The following is a 21,623-nucleotide window of genomic DNA, read 5'->3' as shown; positions in this document are numbered from 1 at the left end:
CCCCGGGCACAATTTAGTAGCATCATGTGCAGTGCATGTGAAAAGTTTTAGACTGATTGAATGACTGAGCCAATGATGTTTGTACATGTTGCATCAAGACTGCCCAAATGTGCCTAATTGGTTTATTAATACATTTTCAAGTTCATAATTGTGCACTCTCCTCGAACAATAGCATGGTATTCTTTCACTGTAACAGCTACTGTAAATTGGACAGTGCAGTCAGATTAACAAGAATTTAAGCTTTCTGCCCATATAAGACATGTCTATGTCCTGGGATTTTTTTTAAATGACTTACAACCTCATGCTAATCACATTATCCTATGTTAGCTCAACCGTCCCTTGGGGGGCACACCGATCCTGTAGAGGTTTTAAAGAAGTGTTTTTAAAGGGATACTTCAGGATTTCGGAAATGAGGCCCTTTATCTACTTCTCCGGCGTCAGATGAACTCTTGGATACCATTGTTATGTCTCGGGGGTCCAGTATGAAGGAGGTTTGAGATAGTTTTGTGAGCCAATGCTAACTAGCATTAGCACAAAGCAGATACCCATAGACCTCCAGTCATTGCGCTAACGCTGGTTAGCAACTTCCTTCAAACTGCACGCAGTATTCACGACTTCATCTGACTCTGGGGAAGTACATGGATAAAGGGCTTCATTGTCAAAATCCCAAAGTATCCCTTTAAGCCTTGAGACAATTGAGACATGGATTGTGTTGGTGTACCATTCAGAGGGTAAATGGGCAAGACAAAATATTTAAGTGCATTTGAACAGAGTATGGTAGTAGGTGCCAGGCGCACCATTTTGAGTGAGTCAAGAACTGCAACGCTGCTAGGTTTCATACTCAACATTTCCAGTGTGTATCAAGAATGGTCCACCACCCAATTTGACACAACTGTGGGAAGCATTGGAGTCGACATGAGCCAACCTCACTGTGGTACACTTTCGACACCTTGTCCATGCCCCGATGAATTGAGGAAGTTCTGAGGGCAAATAGGGGTGCAACTCAATAAAGCTGATCCTAATGTTTTGTATACTCCTTTTTATATACACAGCATAAGGTACGGTGTGAGTGAAAAACATGATGTTTGTACATTATAATAGTATGACAATTTAAAGTACAGTTGCTGCCAATATCCAGCTGGTTAGTGATTTTGTGTAATTAATGCAGTTTTCACCGGTTTCATAATTTACATGGTTTTTCTAATGAGAGCCACAGAACCTTGAACAGAATCATCAATCAGGCCTTGTGTATTTCTTTTTCAGCCTTCTGTTCAATTAGTGTATCCATATTGGTTTTTAACGTACGCCCGTGTAGGAATCTGTGTAAACCAGTTTACTAATTTAGACGAATAACTGTCCTCTCATTCTAATCCACAGAGACACTTACAAAGAGAATCATCAGAGGCCAGGAGGTCCAGCCATACTCTATCAAGTACCAGGCGTAACAGGGACCACTACCGTGGAGCCACACTCATCCGACCCAAGTAGGTGTGTGTCTGCTGCCCACTGCTGGAAACCGTGAGTACTGACTACAATTATGGGAGAGTGATGGATATCGGTGTACAGTGTACACAATAGCATATTTGGGTGGATTCATCTTATCTCGAACGGGTTTTGGACAATTCTATTGGTCCTAAATTGAAATGAAAGGGTTTTGTTTTTCCATCACTACAGCCGCAACAACATCATGCTCATCAAGGTAAGAGACTTTATTTTAACGTTTCACCACCATGAGGCTAGAGTCGTTTCAATACCCACACAGGCATACCACTTACAATGAAGCTTGGGCAAATGGTATGCTAGTGTAGATATCGGAACCTATCGATGGTGTTACGGTTGTTTGTACTTTATATTTCAGTTAGTCTGCTCACTGCGCATCTTCAGATGCTACTGCAGCCTAGACACTAAAACCCATACCTTCACGCCGTCCCTGTTGATCCCTGCTTCTGATTGGTCAGCATCTGATTGTGCGCCTTTGCTATGGTTGTGTGTGTTCTAGCTCAGTGAGCGAGCCGAGCTCAATGCCTACGTTCAGCCTGCCGCACTGCCAGAAGACAACACCCCTGGTCTCCAAGGGTACACCACCTGTACGGTGAGCGCCTGGGGCATCACCCCGTATCTACAGCTACTACCTGTCCCCTGTGCTGCGGATGTGTAGACCTTACTGCCGCTACTACTGCTGCTATTGCTACTACTGCTACTGCTGCTGCTACTGGAGGACCACAGACAACATGATGTGCGGTAGGACCCACTTTGGTGGCAAGGACTCCTGTCAGGTAAAGCCTAATCTCGGCACCCAGAACCAAATCCTTAACATCTGTCACAAGAGCCTAGGTATAAACTGGTATGAATAACAGGGTGTGGCCCTTAAAAACTGGGCCAGAGCCAATGGGGATATATACTGTTTGGATTAGGGAAATGTATGTGTTCAGACAAGGGAAATCAGATAGCGGTCTCCAAGTCATAGGATATGTATGCTATGATCTCTTAATAATAAAATCATCATATGAATGTGTTAAACTTCTATAGCGCTTTTCAGAATAGACATCTCAAAGCGCTTTATAAGCAAAAAACAAACAAACAATCATGACATGTCAGGTCAGCCAATAGAGGCCAAGTCGATGAATGCTGCATCCTTTGTGGATGGAGAGGGTCAGTTCTTGGCTCGAGTTTGAGCGGAGTGAGTTGGTCAGAAGTTACTAAGAGTAAATTTGTAGCACTAACAAAAGGACCATAGCTTTTGTTCACTATTGTGTCTTTTGTGTTATTGTTCTACAGGGTATGGTAGAAATTCTATAGGAAGAGAGACTGCAGATTCTTTCAAACAACAACTTTATTATAAGATTTGCAAAAATGTAGTATTTCAACAATTTCAACAAGATCAACAATTCCCGCATGTTTCCACACAGCTAAGTTCCTGTAGATTGTGGAAACAGGATGCCACATACTGCGGTCGCACCCAAACGGCTCTTATCTGTACACCCAGACTTATGACTAAGTCACAGAAGACAAGCCTGCATCAGCAAAAAATATTAACATGCAGTACCAGTCAAAAGTTTGGACACACCGACTAATTCAAGGGTGTCTACATTGTATAATAATAATAGTGAAGACATCAAAATGATGAAATAACACACCGGTTCCGGTTCCGGTTGGAGCGAGCGGCCGCATCTACACTTCGGTCCGCAGGTAGTATAACTTTTTATAACTTTTCATTACATTTCGTTATAGTACAACGGTTTGATTTGTCTAATCTTAGCAATTTCTTCTTAGCCAGCTACATAGCCGTCTTTGTATCAACGACAATTGCATAATTATCGTATTTCGTCGTCCTAACGTATCTGCCCAGCAGCTAGCTAAGCAGCTAGCTAACATCCACTGTCCACTAGCACTGTAGAAACTATTACACTCAACTGAACGACTCGATTAGTGTAGTGTCAGCTAGATACATAGTTGTCTTCGTATCCAAGATAATTGTGCAGTTTAGAGTGTGTAGACTTAGAGTGATTATCTTAATTTACCGAGGTTAGCTAGCCAGCGATTTGTCGTCCTTAACGTAGGTAATGCTGCTAGCTAGCTAGCCAACAGCTAGCCAACCTCTACCGAATTGAACTCCAACTACCCGGTCAACATTCCGCGTCGTTCCACAGGTAGTATCACATTTTCATTTCACTTCATTACAGTACAACGGTTTGATTTGTTTGATCGTAGCTAGCCAGCTACATAGCCGTCTTTGTATCTAAGACAATTGTGTAGCCTAGAGCGATTTTCTAGGTTAGCTGGCCAGCTATTGTCGTTCTTCTAACGTAGCTAGCCAGCTAGCCCCCGAATAGCAGCACTGTAGTAACTATTACAGTACAACGGTTTGTTTTGTTTGATCGTAGCTAGCTAGCTACATAGCCGTCTTTGTATCTAAGACAATTGTGTAGCCTAGAGCGATTTTCTAGGTTAGCCAGCCAGCTATTGTCGTTCTTTTAAAGTAACGGAACGCAATCAACCTTGCTAGCTAGCCAGCTAGCCCCCGAATAGCAGCACTGTAGAAACTATTACACTCGACGGAACGACTTGATTAGTGTAGTGTCAACATCGCAGCCACTACCAGCTAGCCTACTCCAGCAGTACTGTTTCATTTCAATCATTTTAGTCAATAAGATTCTTGCTACGTAAGCTTAACTTTCTGAACATTCGAGACGTGTAGTCCACTTGTCATTCCAATCTCCTTTGCATTAGCGTAGCCTCTTCTGTACCCTGTTAACTATGTGTCTATCTATCCCTGTTCTCTCCTCTCTGCACAGACCATACAAACGCTCCACACCGCGTGGCCGCGGCCACCCTAATCTGGTGGTCCCAGCGCGCACGACCCACGTGGAGTTCCTGGTCTCCGGTAGCCTCTGGAACTGCCGATCTGCGGCCAACAAGGCAGAGTTCATCTCAGCCTATGCCTCCCTCCAGTCCCTCGACTTCCTGGCACTGACGGAAACATGGATCACCACAGATAACACTGCTACTCCTACTGCTCTCTCTTCGTCCGCCCACGTGTTCTCGCACACCCCGAGAGCTTCTGGTCAGCGGGGTGGTGGCACCGGGATCCTCATCTCTCCCAAGTGGTCATTCTCTCTCTCTCCCCTTACCCATCTATCTATCGCCTCCTTTGAATTCCATGCTGTCACAGTTACCAGCCCTTTCAAGCTTAACATTCTTATCATTTATCGCCCTCCAGGTTCCCTCGGAGAGTTCATCAATGAGCTTGATGCCTTGATAAGCTCCTTTCCTGAGGACGGCTCACCTCTCACAGTCCTGGGCGACTTTAACCTCCCCACGTCTACCTTTGACTCATTCCTCTCTGCCTCCTTCTTTCCACTCCTCTCCTCTTTTGACCTCACCCTCTCACCTTCCCCCCTACTCACAAGGCAGGCAATACGCTCGACCTCATCTTTACTAGATGCTGTTCTTCCACTAACCTCACTGCAACTCCCCTCCAAGTCTCCGACCACTACCTTGTATCCTTTTCCCTCTCGCTCTCATCCAACACTTCCCACACTGCCCCTACTCGGATGGTATCGCGCCGTCCCAACCTTCGCTCTCTCTCCCCCGCTACTCTTTCCTCTTCCATCCTTTCATCTCTTCCCTCTGCTCATACCTTCTCCAACCTTTCTCCTGACTCTGCCTCCTCAACCCTCCTCTCTTCCCTTTCTGCATCCTTTGACTCTCTATGTCCCCTATCCTCCAGGCCGGCTCGGTCCTCCCCTCCCGCTCCGTGGCTCGATGACTCATTGCGAGCTCACAGAACAGAGCTCCGGGCAGCCGAGCGGAAATGGAGGAAAACTCGCCTCCCTGCGGACCTGGCATCCTTTCACTCCCTCCTCTCTACATTTTCCTCCTCTGTCTCTGCTGCTAAAGCCACTTTCTACCACTCTAAATTCCAAGCATCTGCCTCTAACCCTAGGAAGCTCTTTGCCACCTTCTCCTCCCTCCTGAATCCTCCCCCCTCCCCCCCCCCTCCTCCCTCTCTGCAGATGACTTCGTCAACCATTTTGAAAAGAAGGTCGACGACATCCGATCCTCGTTTGCTAAGTCAAACGACACCGCTGGTTCTGCTCACACTGCCCTACCCTGTGCTCTGACCTCTTTCTCCCCTCTCTCTCCAGATGAAATCTCGCTTCTTGTGACGGCCGGCCGCCCAACAACCTGCCCGCTCGACCCTATCCCCTCCTCTCTCCTCCAGACCATTTCCGGGGACCTTCTCCCTTACCTCACCTCGCTCATCAACTCATCCCTGACCGCTGGCTACGTCCCTTCCGTCTTCAAGAGAGCGAGAGTTGCACCCCTTCTGAAGAAACCTACACTCGATCCCTCCGATGTCAACAACTACAGACCAGTATCCCTTCTTTCTTTTCTCTCCAAAACTCTTGAACGTGCCGTCCTTGGCCAGCTCTCCCGCTATCTCTCTCAGAATGATCTTCTTGATCCAAATCAGTCAGGTTTCAAGACTAGTCATTCAACTGAGACTGCTCTTCTCTGCATCACGGAGGCGCTCCGCACTGCTAAAGCTAACTCTCTCTCCTCTGCTCTCATCCTTCTAGACCTATCGGCTGCCTTCGATACTGTGAACCATCAGATCCTCCTCTCCACCCTCTCCGAGTTGGGCATCTCCGGCGCGGCCCACGCTTGGATTGCGTCCTACCTGACAGGTCGCTCCTACCAGGTGGCGTGGCGAGAATCTGTCTCCTCGCCACGCGCTCTCACCACTGGTGTCCCCCAGGGCTCTGTTCTAGGCCCTCTCCTATTCTCGCTATACACCAAGTCACTTGGCTCTGTCATAACCTCACATGGTCTCTCCTATCATTGCTATGCAGACGACACACAATTAATCTTCTCCTTTCCCCCTTCTGATGACCAGGTGGCGAATCGCATCTCTGCATGTCTGGCAGACATATCAGTGTGGATGACGGATCACCACCTCAAGCTGAACCTCGGCAAGACGGAGCTGCTCTTCCTCCCGGGGAAGGACTGCCCGTTCCATGATCTCGCCATCACGGTTGACAACTCCATTGTGTCCTCCTCCCAGAGCGCTAAGAACCTTGGCGTGATCCTGGACAACACCCTGTCGTTCTCAACCAGCATCATGGCGGTGGCCCGTTCCTGTAGGTTCATGCTCTACAACATCCGCAGAGTACGACCCTGCCTCACACAGGAAGCGGCGCAGGTCCTAATCCAGGCACTTGTCATCTCCCGTCTGGATTACTGCAACTCGCTGTTGGCTGGGCTCCCTGCCTGTGCCATTAAACCCCTACAACTCATCCAGAACGCCGCAGCCCGTCTGGTGTTCAACCTTCCCAAGTTCTCTCACGTCACCCCGCTCCTCCGCTCTCTCCACTGGCTTCCAGTTGAAGCTCGCATCCGCTACAAGACCATGGTGCTTGCCTACGGAGCTGTGAGGGGAACGGCACCGCAGTACCTCCAGGCTCTGATCAGGCCCTACACCCAAGCAAGGGCACTGCGTTCATCCACCTCTGGCCTGCTCGCCTCCCTACCATTGAGGAAGTACAGTTCCCGCTCAGCCCAGTCAAAACTGTTCGCTGCTCTGGCCCCCCAATGGTGGAACAAACTCCCTCACGACGCCAGGACAGCGGAGTCAATCACCACCTTCCGGAGACACCTGAAACCCCACCTCTTCAAGGAATACCTAGGATAGGATAAGTAATCCTTCTCACCACCCCCCCTTAATGATTTAGATGCACTATTGTAAAGTGGCTGTTCCACTGGATGTCAGAAGGTGAATCCACCAATTTGTAAGTCGCTCTGGATAAGAGCGTCTGCTAAATGACTTAAATGTAAATGTAAATATGGAATCATGTAATAAATAAAAAAAGTGTTAAACAAATCAAAATATATTTTAGATTCTTCAAAGTAGCCACCCTTTACCTTGATGACAGCTTTGCACACTCTTGGCATTCTCTCAACCAGCTTCATGAGGAATGCTTTTCCACAGTCTTGAAGGAGTTCCCACATATGCTGGGCACTTGTTGGCTGCTTTTCATTCACTCATCGGTCCAACTCATCCCAAACCATTTCAATTGGGTTGAGGTCTGGTAATTGTGGAGGTCTGGTCATCTGATGCAGCACTCCATCACGCTCCTTCCTGGTCAAATAAACCTTACACAGCCTGGAGGTGTGTTTTGGGTCATTGCCCTGTTGAAAAACAAATGATAGTCCCACTAAGCACAAACCAGATGGGATGTGCAGAATGCTGTGGTAGCCATGCTGGTTAAGTGTGCCTTGAATCTAAATAAATCACTGACAGTGCCACCAGCAAAGCACCCCCACACCATCACACTATTAACACTTTTTGGATTACTACATGATTCCATGTGTTATTTCATAGTTTTGATGTCTTTACTATTATTCTACAATGAGAATATAGTATAATAAATAAAAACTATATTGTTAGATAATGGACAATTCTCTAAGTAAAAACAGCATAGTATGTCTAATTAAACTGCATAGCATGTAATTAATTAATTTCCTCCACAAGGGTGACTCGGGCAGACTCCTTATCTGCAATGGAAACTTAGAAGGCATTGTCTCATGGGAAGTCAGCCGTGCCAACCCTTACTTCCCAGGAGTCTACACTAAAGTGAGAAACAATGACAACCCCATCAACTGAATCAAGACCAACGTCCCAGAAAGATGCCTCGCACAGGGATGAGAGGGGTTCCTAAATTATTCCTATTCCACCCCTGCTTGCCACAGTTTGAAACCATATGAACAAGAGCAGTGGCTGTGACTCTGAGCAGAGTCATGTATTTATAGAGAGCTGGGCCATTGAGGTTTCTGCATTATGTTAGTTTACATGATGCTACAAACATTCTATGGCAATCATGTTAGCACCCCATTAACATTACATGGGAAATATTTCTATATAGCTATGTAACTGAATGTTTAAAAGTTGGTCCAACACTCTAAATATATGGTCCTGGCTCTGAGTAGAGGGCAAACACAGAAGCAATAGTATGGGATAACACAAATATCTCATGTAATTCTGTGTGGAACAGCCACATGCCAAACCACAACTTCTTCATTTTATTATTAATTTCTGATGAACCGCTTTGGACAATGATTCTTGCTTACAAGCAAAAACTAAAGCAGGAAGTACCAGTGGCTCGCTCAATACGGAAGTGGTCATGATGCGGATGCTACACTACAGGACTGTTTTGCTAGCACAGACTGGAATATGTTCCTGGCATTTATCCAATGGCATTGAGGAATACACCACCTCAGTCAACGGCTTCATCAATAAGTGCATCGATGACGTCGTCCCCACAGTGACTGTATGTACATATTCCAACCAGAAGCCATGGATTACAGGCAACATTCGCATCGAGCTTTAGGCTAGAGCTGCCGCTTTCAAGGAGCGGGAGACTAATCTGAACGCTTATAAGAAATCCTGCTATGCCCTCAGACAAACCATCAAACAAGCAAAGCGTCAATACAGGATTAAGATTGAATCCTACAACACCGGCTCTGACGCTCGTCGGATGTGGCAGGGCTTGACAACTATTACAGACTACAAAGGGAAACCCAGACGCGAGCTGCCCAGTGACGCGAGCCTACCAGACGAGCTAAATGCCTTTTTTATGCTCGCTTCAAAGCAAGCAACACTGAAGCATGCACGAGAGCACCAGCTGTTCTGGATGACTCTGTGATAACGCTCTCGGTAGCTGTTGTGAACTAAACCTTTAAACAGGTCAACATTCACAAAGCCGCTGGGCCAGACTGATTACCAAGACGTGTCCTCAAAGCAAGCACGGACCAACTGTCAAGTGTCTTCACTGACATTTTCAACCTCTCCCTGACTGAGTAGTAATACCTACATGTTTCAAGCAGACAACCACAGTCCCTTTGCCCAAAGAAGCAAAGGTAACCTACCTAAATGATTACCGCCCGTGGCACTCACATCGGTGGCCATGAAGTGCTTTGAAAGGCTGGTCATGGCTCACATCAACAGCATCCTCCCGGAAACCCTAGGCCTACTCCAATTCGCATAACGCCCCAATAGATCCACAGATGATGCAATCTCAATCGCACTCCACACCGCCCTTTCTCACTTGGACTAAAGGAACACCTACTGTATGTGAGAATTCCGTTCATCGACTACAGCTCAGCGTTCAACACCATAGTGCCCATGAAGCTCATCACTAAGATAAGGACTCTGGGACTAAACACCTCCCTCTGCAACTGGATCCTGGACCTTCTGACGGGCTGCCCCCAGGTGGTAAGAAGAGTAGGCAACAACACGTCTGCCTCGCTGATCCTTAACACTGGGGCCCCTCAGGATTGTTTACTTAGTCCCCTCCTATATTCCCTGTTCACCCACGACTGCGTGGCCAAACACGACTCCAACACCATCATTAAGTTTGCTGACTACACAACAGTGGTAGGCCTGATCACCGACAACGATGAGACGGCCTATTGGGAGGAGGTCAGAGAACTGGCAGTGTGGTTCCAGGATAACAACCTCTCCCTCAATGTGAGCAAGACAAAGGAGCTGATCGTGGACTACATGAAAAGGCGGGCCGAACAGGCCCCCGTTAACATCGACAGGGCTTTAGTGGAGCAGGTCGAGAGTTTCAAGTTCCTTGGTGTCCACATCACCAACGAACTATCATGGTCCAAACATACCAAGACAGTCGTGAAGAGGGCACGGGGAAAAAAAATCCCCCTCAGGAGACAACATTTGCATGGGCCCCCAGATCCTCAAAAGGTTCTACAACTGCACCATCAAGAGCATCCTGACTAGTTGCATCACCGCCTGGTATGGCAACTGCTCAGCATCTGACCGTAAGGCGCTACAGAGGGTAGTACCCAATATATCACTGGGGCCAAGCTTCCTGCCATCCAGGACCTATATAATAGGTGTGTCAGAGGAAAGCCCATAAAATTGTCAGACCCCAGTCACCCAAGTTATAGACTGTTTTCTCTGGCAAGCGGTACCCGAGCGCCAAGTCTAGGACCAAAAGGCTCCTCAACAGCTTCTACCCCCAAGCCATTAAACTCTACCCATGCACACTGACTTGGTAGCGGTGCCCCCTGTATATAGCCTTGTCATTGTTATTCTTATTGTGTTACTTTTTATTATTACTTTTTATTTTAGCCTACTTGGTAAATATTTTCATCTTGAAATGCACTGTTGGTTAAGGGCTTGTAAGTAAGCACTACACTTGTTGTACAAAGTCTACACTTGTTGTATTCGGCACATGTGGCAAATAAGGTTTGATTTGATTTTAAACTATGTCTTTACAGATATCGTAGGCACCAAACACACAGCACCACTTCACGTGGCTCTTAAAAACCTGCTTTTATCTCTACAGCTGTCAATCAATCCACTCTCTATTTCTACCTCTTAACTCTCTCTCAACACACTCTCACACGGACACAGATACAACACAGACACTGACAAAGAAAGTGTTGTTATGACAGACCTCAGGATCAATGACCTCAGGGTCGACGAAGCAGACACAGAAGCCAGCAATCACTCGAGTGAAAAAGAGAATGAGGATTGGATTAAAACTCTTATTTACCAGTCCCAGGGGGCCAAAGAGTTTTCCTACTGTCCCTACAGCAAGTTCCGGGTGGGGGCAGCCCTGTTGGCACATGATGGAACCGTTTTCACAGGTGAGGGGCTTACAAATAATATAATAATAATAATACATGGGTTGGGGGCTGATAAAATGGTTCCATTGATTTATTTGGTATAGTATGTTGCGTATTTAACTCTTCAGATTGCTTGAATAAAGCCCAACAGCACAGTCATGACTGCTTAGATCATTGTTATGAACAATGAATTAGAAGATGTGCCTTCTGTATAGGAATGGGATTACTAAAAGGAGAATAATAAGTTATAAAGTTTCTTGTTGTCAGAGTGGCTGGTCTGGCCACCATCAGTGGATACAAACAGCATTTTCCTGATTCAATATTGGTAAAACTCCTGTGCCTGTTGAACTACTGCACAGACAGAATATTTTTATTTTTAATGTTTGGCCTGGTCGAGACTAACTTGTTGTATAGTTTTCTGTTTCATTTTTACAAATATTTTTTGACACATCAGCGTTTAGATTGTTTAGTCGTTCCTACTTTTCGACCCCAAAAAAGTATTTAGGTGTTTCATTAGATTCATTTCTCACAATGTTGACTATTGCAGGTTGGTCAGTGGTGCCAATGTTTTGATTTCACTGTGCACTTAGTAATTATTAGTATTGATACTATGACATTGGTTGTTAAGACCAAGGCAATGTTACATTTGTTGCATTCATTGACACTGCAATGTTAAGTGATTGCAATGCAAGTCCTCAGTAGAGTAAAGGCTTGGTAAGTCAAACATCTTGTCCACTGTGGACACAGACTTTATTTTCTTTACTTAAAAGTAAAAATCCCTCCTCATGTATATTTTGCACTGAATACTTTCTACAGAACTAATTATTCTAATCTATTCCAAAAAAATGTTTTCAGTAGGTCTAAACCTTGTTTTAATACTGTTTTTTTTATCCTGTTTTGCTTTGAATGATATAACAATTGCCTGGTCGAGACTAACTTGTAATAAAATTTTCTGTTTCATTTAAAATATATATTTTTGACACATTAGCATTTTGATTGTTTATGGTTAATCCTGTCAGAGAGGGGTGGAGGGTGGGTCAGGTGAGGCAGGAAACCTAGCGGGTAACAGAAACGGGCCAGTAACCGAAAGGTCGAAAGGTGAAAATCTGTCTATGTGCCCTTGAGCACAGCACTTAACCCTAACTGCTCCTGTAAGTCACTTATTGCTGGACAAGAGCATATGCTAAATAACTAAAATGTCAAAGTAAAAAAATATATATATATATGCCTGTACGACTAGTCCAGAGATGTACAAATATACAGAATATCTACATTCCTGATTATTTACATTCCTGTTTAGTGCAGGTCATACAATATGGAAATGTCAATAACAATATATGACCGTCAGACTGCCCTCAGCAGCATCACATTTAACCCTCTAAGTGTTATCTGAATCAAGAATGATCATTGAGATTCATTAAAATACTTTTATAGTGTTGTTAAGGATGAAGACATGTGTTCTGTATTTGATTCGATAAAGCATCCTCCTTATTTCTTAACAGGATGCAATGTAGAAAATGCAAGCTACAACCTTGGTCTCTGTGCAGAGAGAACAACTATTGCAAAAGCTGTTTCCGAGGGATACAGACGTTTCAAGACTATTGCCATTGCCAGGTGCAGTATTCCTGAACTTTGCCTTGTTTCCGAGTAAACAACAGTTGATCCAAAATATTGATTGATTCAGTTATATTTCGTCCTGTTGAGTTCATCAGACGACATAACACTTTTACATGAAATTGTTTGAGTTCACTGGGTTCTGCTGCCCGTCAGAGTGTGTAGATGGTTAAAACATTCTACTCCTATCAAGTGATCTCCCTGAAGTGTTTAAATACTACTACACTGTATTATTGTCAACATAAAATATTGGTTAACAACACAGTACTGAAAATCACCACTGCGGGTAAATGTTGGCTGATGATATGATTGATTTTGTAGTGACCTGGAAGACCAGTTCATCTCACCATGTGGAGGTTGCAGACAGTTCATGCAAGAGGTAAGTCGATTATTTATTATACAACTTGGATTTGTCAATGATCTGTGAATGATCGCATGGTAATAACAATTTTATGCAATCACTTTTTGACAGCACCCCCTTTTGATTTGAACAAAACATTCCATAGATATTTGCTCGTTGTAGAAGTGCTCAGAAAGTGACTTTCTGGAGCTGAATGTCGAAACATTCAAGAGATGGAAGTACTAGAAGTTGACCTATTTTGCATACCCGCCATACCTTTTCCAGTGATGAAGACATGGATGTCTCATGGTATGGGTCAATGGGTCAACTTTAAGCCCATTTATTTTCTGAATGTTTTGACATTCAGGACCAAAACGTCACTTTCTGACCACTTCTTCCATGAGGAAACATGTATGAAAAGGTTTGTTAAAATCAAAAGGGGTGCTGTCAAAAAGTTATTGAATTCAAACAGAAAGGGAATGGGAAAGACTGCATTGATAATGGATCCAAGGTTTAATCCAGGAAACCTACATCTACTGTGGATTTAAAGTTAATGGAACATCACAAAGCCATCCAACTATAATGGAACAACCTCAAGTAATCCAACTAACTTTTCCCTTGTAGTTTGGTGATCAGTGGTCCGTATCCAAGCCTGATGGGTCTTATGTGGAAATGACTGTAGGAGAGCTGCTTCCTGTGTCATTTGGACCTGAAGACCTGAAGAAAAAGACCATGTTCACTACACAGAATGGGTCATAATAGTATTCACAAGACAAGAGGAAAAACAGGAATCATTCATAACAGCATTACAAGTCCATGAAATGTCAATAACCCCTACCCACATACATGAAGAATGTTAGACTTCCAACAAGACTACTAGACAATTTATTAGTATTAGATCATGCCAGTGGATATTGACTTGTGTCTCAGAAATTAGGAAAATGCCTCAATGTGTTTTCTAACAAGTGTTGGAAATACAGTCCATTACATCAAATTATATTTGGCTACACAGCTCACATTCACATTACTATTTGCATGTGTATGATTGGAAGTGATTGAAGTATCAATGTTAAAAATAGTTGATGTATTACTCAAAAATATTAAAGTGCTTTAGGACAATTGAGTAAAGTTTAAATCGTTTTCAGGCCTATTTGCATAATTTGCTGATGCCGGTAAAATTGTAATTGTCGCACTTTTAATTGTCTCTTTAATTCTAAAACAGGTCAAGTAACAAAATAACGTCCGGTGACTGTAACAAGGATGCCTCTGTATGTTCTAGTTTGTTTACATAACGATTTGTCCTTGTGGATCTTATGGACGACGAGGACTGATGGAGAAAGTATAAACTTGCTTTACTGGTAAAGCATGTCTGTAAAACATGACATCAGCAGTGGGGTGGAGTTGGAACGGTCAGTTTTCCAGTTAGGTTACTAACAGCAAAGTTCCAAGGTGAGTGTCTTTGTGTAGGACAACCAGTCCACACCGTTCAGCCTCAAACTTTCCTACCAGTTCGGTACCGATATTACCACACGTTGTTGAGTGATATTGCTACACAGCTGCAGTCCGGTGGATTCGGGAGGTTTGGGGAGCAACGGTTTGCCAAGAAATAAAGTGGTGCTTTTGGTCTGGGGCGGGTTTAATTCAACGACAAAAGTAGTGCTGTGACATGCCAGGAAATCCGGGTAAATAACAACATGGCTTTAGGCAGCAAATATATACAATAAAAATAGCTGTAGTTAGTTATAGCCTAGCTATAAGATCACTGCAATGGATCGAACACTGGAGTGAAGTCTTAGCTAGGCAGCCAGTTCATTCACTAGCAGATTTGAGGTCATACTAAATGTCATACTTCCTTTTGATAGTTCAGAAATTGTAGATATAACTTGTAGATCAACTTGTAGCTATAAAAAATATTGCCTAGTCATAACATAAATCTGTTCCAGGTATCTGAAAGGCGTTATTAGAAACTGTTTGGCGTATAAGAGAATTGTCGGCCAACATTATTAACTTGTCGATACTTCCTCAATTCCAGAAAATTCTCTTCTACGCCAAACAGTATCTAATAACGCCAATCAGATAGCTGGACAGAGTAATAGTCTGGCAATATTTTTAATAGCTACAAGTTGATCTACAAGCGGTGGAGACCCATCATTTGGGCTGCACCACCTGTCATGAAACCCACATTTATTTGGGCTTGCCTGTTTTGCATGTTATTTTGGCATTAATATGTGTCAAATATCAGTTTGCAAACAATGTAAAAAAATATATATAACATTGAGTTAATAAAGCCACATACAAACATGGTCTCTTTTTTTTGTTTTCTTGAGTAAGGCAGCTCCAAAATGCAGGTGTTTCAGCCTAGAACAGTGCTATCTGTGGTGGTGGGGAAAGCCAGCAGAAAATACGGAGTGTTGCGCCGTGATTGGCTCAGTGTTCTGTCACTCATGGGGATTACGTCACTGCCAAGTCGAAGGGTAGTGCTCTGAAATTCTAGCCCCTTTGGGTGCTGCCATAGAGTTACATTAGAAATGCCCATCCAAGAAGGTTCAAGGTCATTGGCGACAGAAAAAAGGATGTCTCCTATGGTGAACATAATAAACGGCTCTCCATCCATCAGATGTGTATCAAACTCACTAAAAGTGGCAGTAATAAAGCCTCTCTTGAAAAGCCAAACCTTGACCCAAAAAATATGAAAAACTATCGGCCTATATCGAATCTCCCATTTCTTAACATTTTTTTGGGGAAAAGCTGTTGCGTAGCAACTCACTTCATTCCTGAAGAGAAACAATGTACATGAAACGCTTCAGTCTGGTTTTAGACCCCATCATTGCACTGAGACTGCACTTGTGAAGGTGGTAAATGACCTTTTAATGGCGTCAGACCGAGGCTCTGCATCTGTCCTCGTGCTCCTAGACAGGGCTGCTTTTGATACCATCGATCACCACATTCTTTTGGAGAGATTGGAAACCCAAATTGGTTATTATTTGACCATGCTGGTCATCTATGAACATTTGAACATCTTGGCCATGTTCTGTTATAATCTCCACCCGGCACATCAAGAAGAGGACTGGCCACCCCTCATAGCCTGGTTCCTGGTTTCTTCCTTGGTTCTGGCCTTTCTAGGGAGTTTTTCCTAGCCACCGTGCTTCTACACCTGCATTGCTTGCTGTTTAGGGTTTTAGGCTGGGTTTCTGTACAGCACTTTGTGACATCAGCTGATGTAAGAAGGGCTTTATAAATCAATTTGATTGATTGATTGATGTCAAATCACGTTATATCTATAGTAGCTTAGATTGGACTGTCAGCATCATACCTTCAAAATCTTAGCTAGTAGTCATCATCATGAATCAAGTCGACAATCTACTGGCAAATCCTTTTTAATCATTGAAGAGAAATAATGCAGAGAAATAATAGATAAAATGTTTCGGTGCTCATCGGCCATTGGACATAAACATTACAAAACAAGTTGGAAGTCGCAAGTTCAGCAATGAGTGATTTGGAAGGAATCAGTGGCTAACTGCAAGCATTTCAAAGTAATCATTAGCCTGCTATTCAGTGGAGTGGCTATGGCTATTGTCCCAAGTCTAAGATTAAGGGTATTTTTTCCTAGTTTAAAATTATAAACATTCAACGTTGGATATGTTGTCAATGAAGCATGATTTGTGCAGCGCTCAAAACAACTGCTAACTCGGAACTGCAAAGTCTGACTAGTGAGTTCAAGACAACTGGGAACTCGGGAAAAACGAGCTACGACTGGGAAAATCCATTTTGAACTTTCATCCAACTCGGAATTGTAAGTTGTGAACTCGGGCATCTTTCTAGAGCTACGACCTGAACATCACTGAAGTCATCATGATTCAACCTTTTTTTTCCCTGAGTTCCCAGTTGTCTTGAGGCACCATAAATTCAGAAAATGCCAGACTTTGATGACAGAAGTTGCCCACGAAGGACCACCGCACCACCCTCCTGTTCAAGTGAGCACAGCACAACAAGGTCAGTCCAAAATGTATTGTATGCTGTTGCATAAATGATGTAATATGCCAGGGAGATATGTATACTGTAGCTGAGAAAGTAATACTAAGTGTATGGAAGCTGTTAGTAGACCATGTGCCTCACCCTAATAATTTGGTCTATTTTCACCTACTGATCTGACTTGTAGCCTATAGCCTGTTTTTGAGAAATGTATCCTACGGTTCTGACTTGGTGTACAAGGAGAATACTGTAAGAACCGCCCATGTTCTGAATTCTGTCGCCGTACATTTCAAAAGTGCTGATCAAATAGTTGCATTGACTACGTTCGTCCTAGTTCGCTCATTAATGTCTTAATCGAAATTGCGGATTGCCTCTTATCCGCTTGTCGTCCCCTTATGCCATAGTTTGTACATCTCACTTGTCAGTAGAAACCACATTTCTTTAAGCAAGTCAGCCATATCAGCTATGTTTTTTTAAAGGCAGTAAATGAGGCTGAATGAACTGTTTCACTGTCAGACAAGGCTCTGCTGAAAGCAAGGTGTGCAGTGGTATAGTCCAATTAATGTATTGTTCAGTGTTGTGTTGTGTAGTGGTTTTGATGGCATGCATCCCACTTTTTTTTTGCCCCACCAAGATTTACATGCTAAAATTGTCACTGTCTACAGGTTCTATCTACAATTTCCGAACTACCAAAAGGAAGTACGACATGTAGTACAATAAAATAATAAAATTGTCAAAATCATTTTTGTTTATTTAATTGCACAGCCATATTCAGATATCATGAACTTCATGGATTAAAAAAAAGGAGTGGTAGAAGAAATATGGGGGAAACTCTGTATAGCCTGTTCTTACAACAAGTAAGGACAGATTATTGGGGCACATGGAGTGTGTGTTACTTTTGGTTTTCAAATATTACTGTAGAATACTGGCTATATTCAGCATGCAATTGGCATAGTAATACGATTGTATTCCCTGTTCCCCTGCAGGCTGGTTCATCAAGCAAGGCTATTCTGAGACCCATGTCCCAGGAGCTGATCCCTGCAGGCCCTCTCACCAGGCAACAAGAAAAAGAGGAACAGATTGGATTAAACGGGTTAGTAACAACAATCAGTCACAGCATCAACTTACTTTCAATAGACACAGAATAGCCCAACATATTTTGAGATTGTCTCTCGAATGATTGATTGAACATAAAACTGAGTTTTGGCACGCAATCAAGAGTGCCTTTCAAGTTGATTTCTATTGACTGAACAGCTGTTGGTTAGTTTTGCAGGTATTTTGGGGACGTGTCTGCCCAACCCAATGTGATCAGGGTGTACCGGCCGTTCACAGCGGACGTACCCCTTCTACCTGGTGCCCAGGAGGAGTACCCTGATGTCCTGCCAGACTCAACCCTGAGAGCCTGGGCAACAACCGTACTCTGCTCTTGGTCATGAAGAAGTAAGGATCATTCTCCTCCATCCATCCTCCAGCTTTATCTCAATGTCTTGGGGTCTGTTTCCCAGCCCCAGATGAAGCCAACTTTTGGACTAAAAAGCATTTGTTTTTTTTAGTCCAGGATTAGGCTTAATCTGTGTCCGGGAAACCGGCCCATTATGTATTATGTCCAGATTCGTCCAACTCTATATTCACCCACCCCAGAGTATACTGATCTAACCTCTCCTCCCCCTGTTTCCATAGTTACGCCAGTGCCTGGAGGTGAACGTGCCCAGCAGGAGAGAGGGCTCTCTGATGGTGCTGCAGCTGCTGGACCTCTTCCTCATTTCAACCAACATTGAGTAATCGTATTGTTATTTAATATCTTTATTGTGCAGATGGTTGCCCCCAGCTGGTTATCACTGACTGTGGCTGCTGCTTGGCTCAGAAAGACTCTAGTCTACAGCTGCCCTTCAACTCTATATGGGTGAACAAATATGGCGACTCCTGCCTGATGGCACCTAAGGTAATCATCCTCAGAGAAATACAATAACACAACCTGAACATTGAAAAAAAACAAGCCCTTCTATTAGGGCTGTCCCTGACTAAATAAAATCTTGGTCGACCGAGATACATCTGTTCTTTTGACCAATCGATTGGTTGAAATTTTAAAAGGTGCATTTTTTCCTTATACAGACACACCCTATGTGTTTTATTAAAATCAACTATATGTAGGCTATTGAGCTTGTCTTATGCTTTAAGAACACTGTGATCAAATAATTAAGACAAACAAATGACTCAAAAGGGAGCCAGGAGGACCTCTCTAGTGGTGCAGCGGTCTAAGGCACTACATCGTAGTGCTTAAGGCATCACTACAGAACTGGGTTCAATCCCAGGCTGTATTACAGACGGCCGTGACCGAGAGACCTGTTTGACGGTGCACAATTGTCCCAGCGTCGTCTGGGTTAGAGAAGGGTTTGGCCAGCCGGGATGTCCTTGTTCCATCGCGTTCTAGCGACTCCTTGTGACAGGCTGGGCGCCTAAAAGCTGACTTCGGTTCCCCGTTGTACAGTTTTCCTCCGACACATTGGTCCAGGTGGCTTCCGTCTTGGTCCGGCCTGAAGCTGGCACTAGCAAACTTGCAACATTGTATAAACTATTCTTGGCCCCCCGAGTTTCCTGTGCCAGTGAGCTCCAGGCAGACACAGCTGTAAACTATTTGTGCAAATGATAAGAAGTAATCAGGTAGGCCTACTTTATTATGTTTCCACCGGATCAGAGCATGATATCCCCCCCCCCCCCTTTCACGCGAGGAGTTATCGAAAGAGAAACGTTGAGGAACTGTTGTCATTCTCAATATATGTAAAACCAGACTTTGTTTACCTGCTGTTTGAGGTGAAGAAAAAAATGACTTCATATTTCTCAATCAGATCCCCAAATGGGTACATTTATAGGCCTACATTTGCGTGCAGGCCAGTTAGCCTAGGCCTAATTCTATGCACAATCAGGTGTACTTCCAGACTCAACATTGACAGGAGCGCTACAAACAAAACTCGTAAATGGAATTAAATAAACCAAAACGCATTCCTCACAAGCGTAGCCTAGGTTGTACGGTCCGCAAACACCATGACCACTCTGACAATGACAATGGTAAAATACTGTAATAATAATATGTTGAATCCATTAACAGAAACTCTAGTACCCAAACAGACATTGTAGAACTGTAAACGTACTACTGGTGTGCCATCCCCGCGACCTTCGCAATGGATTAGTCCACTGAGACAGGCGTGAATCAGACAGGTGTCCGTGTGCCATAAAAATAAAATAAAAACATACTGTATATTTGCGACTGCTCGACTAAAAACATCTCAGTCGACCCACAGCCTATCGACCAGTCGACTAAATGGGTTCAGCCATACCTTCTATAAACCCTTTCTATCTATCAATTTTTGAATCAAACTTCGATTGTTCGACCAGGAGCCGCTGAACATCTTTTCATCTTTGCTCTCTCCAAAGGTGGCCACTGCAGTTCCAAGCCAGGGAGTGGTAATCAATTACAGCAAGACAGATGCCAGGGCTGTCAGTGCCATTTCCTATGAGATATTTGGCCAGGCCAACCTGTTCTATGGAACAGGGGGCCTGGCTAGCAGGTGTTTCCAGGAGAAGCAGCTCCCTGCCCTACCTGCCAGTGTGCTGACATGCAGCTTGGGGTGGCATGTAGCCTAGTGGTTAGAGCATTGGGTCAGTAACTGAAAGGTTGCTAGATCAAATCCCCGAGCTGTCAATTTAACAATCTGTCGTTCTGCCTCTAGTCAGTTCCCCGGTTGGCTGTCATTGTAAATAAGAATTAGTTCTTAACTGACTTGCCTAGATAAATAAAGAATAAAAAATAGTGGTCAGGCTGCTCATGCAAAGGAACCCCAATAAGGTAGGAGTCTAAATTAGGATTTTCAAACCTTTACTTCATTGAAGGGTATGCAAGGTATTAAAGACGAATTCAGTATTCCGTTCAGTAAATAAGGGTTTGGTGCTTAGTATGCAAATCCATTACATTATCAGAGATATGCCCTGAAGATTATGCTCATATCGTTGTTTCTCTGCAGTGCCAGAGTGGCTGCCAACATGCTGCATCTCAGCCTCTGGGGAAGGCGGGCCCTGGCCAATCAAGACAGCGCTGGTATGAAGATGTTAGCTGATTGGCTGCTGTGCCAGTCTGCCATGGTGCTCCTGAGAGGCTGCAGGCCCAGTGGGAGCTTGGAAGAGGCAGAGCTACAGTACAGACATGCTTCATGTCCAACGTGGACCTGGAAGACCTCAGATTGTGGTGGAAATAGAAAAGTCACTCTGTGAAGTTGTGGGAACCCACCAATATAAAATCATTTAATTTACCTGAAAAAGGAAAATAATAATAATGTCAAAATAGTTTCTCTCCCCATTTCCACCCATGTGTGTAGAGCTTTCAGAAAACAAATACAGTGAGCTCCAAAAGTATTGGGACAGTGACACATTTGTTGTTGTTTTAGCTCTGTACTCCAGCACTTTGGTTTTGAAATGATACAATGACTGTAAGGTTAAAGACTGTCAGCTTTAATTTGAGGGTATTTTCATGCATATCGGGTAAACTGTT

General features: G+C 43.9%; 1 protein-coding gene and 2 pseudogenes across 1 annotated transcript; all 3 read left to right on the top strand.

Moving 5' to 3' along the window:
• Positions 1 to 915: 915 nt before the first annotated feature.
• Positions 916 to 8,167, top strand: LOC135527470 (trypsin-2-like; annotated as a pseudogene).
• A 2,631-nt stretch (positions 8,168 to 10,798) lies between these two features.
• LOC135528364 (cytidine deaminase-like) lies at positions 10,799 to 14,229 on the top strand. Its single transcript, XM_064957390.1, has 4 exons — positions 10,799 to 11,175; positions 12,657 to 12,768; positions 13,090 to 13,147; positions 13,733 to 14,229. Exons 1-4 carry the CDS (start codon positions 10,974 to 10,976, stop codon positions 13,865 to 13,867), a joined length of 507 nt encoding a protein of 168 aa, XP_064813462.1. The 5' UTR covers positions 10,799 to 10,973; the 3' UTR covers positions 13,868 to 14,229.
• A 2,805-nt stretch (positions 14,230 to 17,034) lies between these two features.
• On the top strand, positions 17,035 to 20,821 carry LOC135527469 (serine/threonine-protein kinase PINK1, mitochondrial-like; annotated as a pseudogene).
• Positions 20,822 to 21,623: the final 802 nt, after the last annotated feature.

The sequence above is a fragment of the Oncorhynchus masou genome, chromosome 33 (genome assembly GCF_036934945.1).
Source record: "Oncorhynchus masou masou isolate Uvic2021 chromosome 33, UVic_Omas_1.1, whole genome shotgun sequence".
NCBI classification, from domain to species: domain Eukaryota; kingdom Metazoa; phylum Chordata; class Actinopteri; order Salmoniformes; family Salmonidae; genus Oncorhynchus; species Oncorhynchus masou.
Note: the sequence above shows the minus strand (reverse complement) of the source record. Positions and strands in the feature narration are given on the sequence as shown.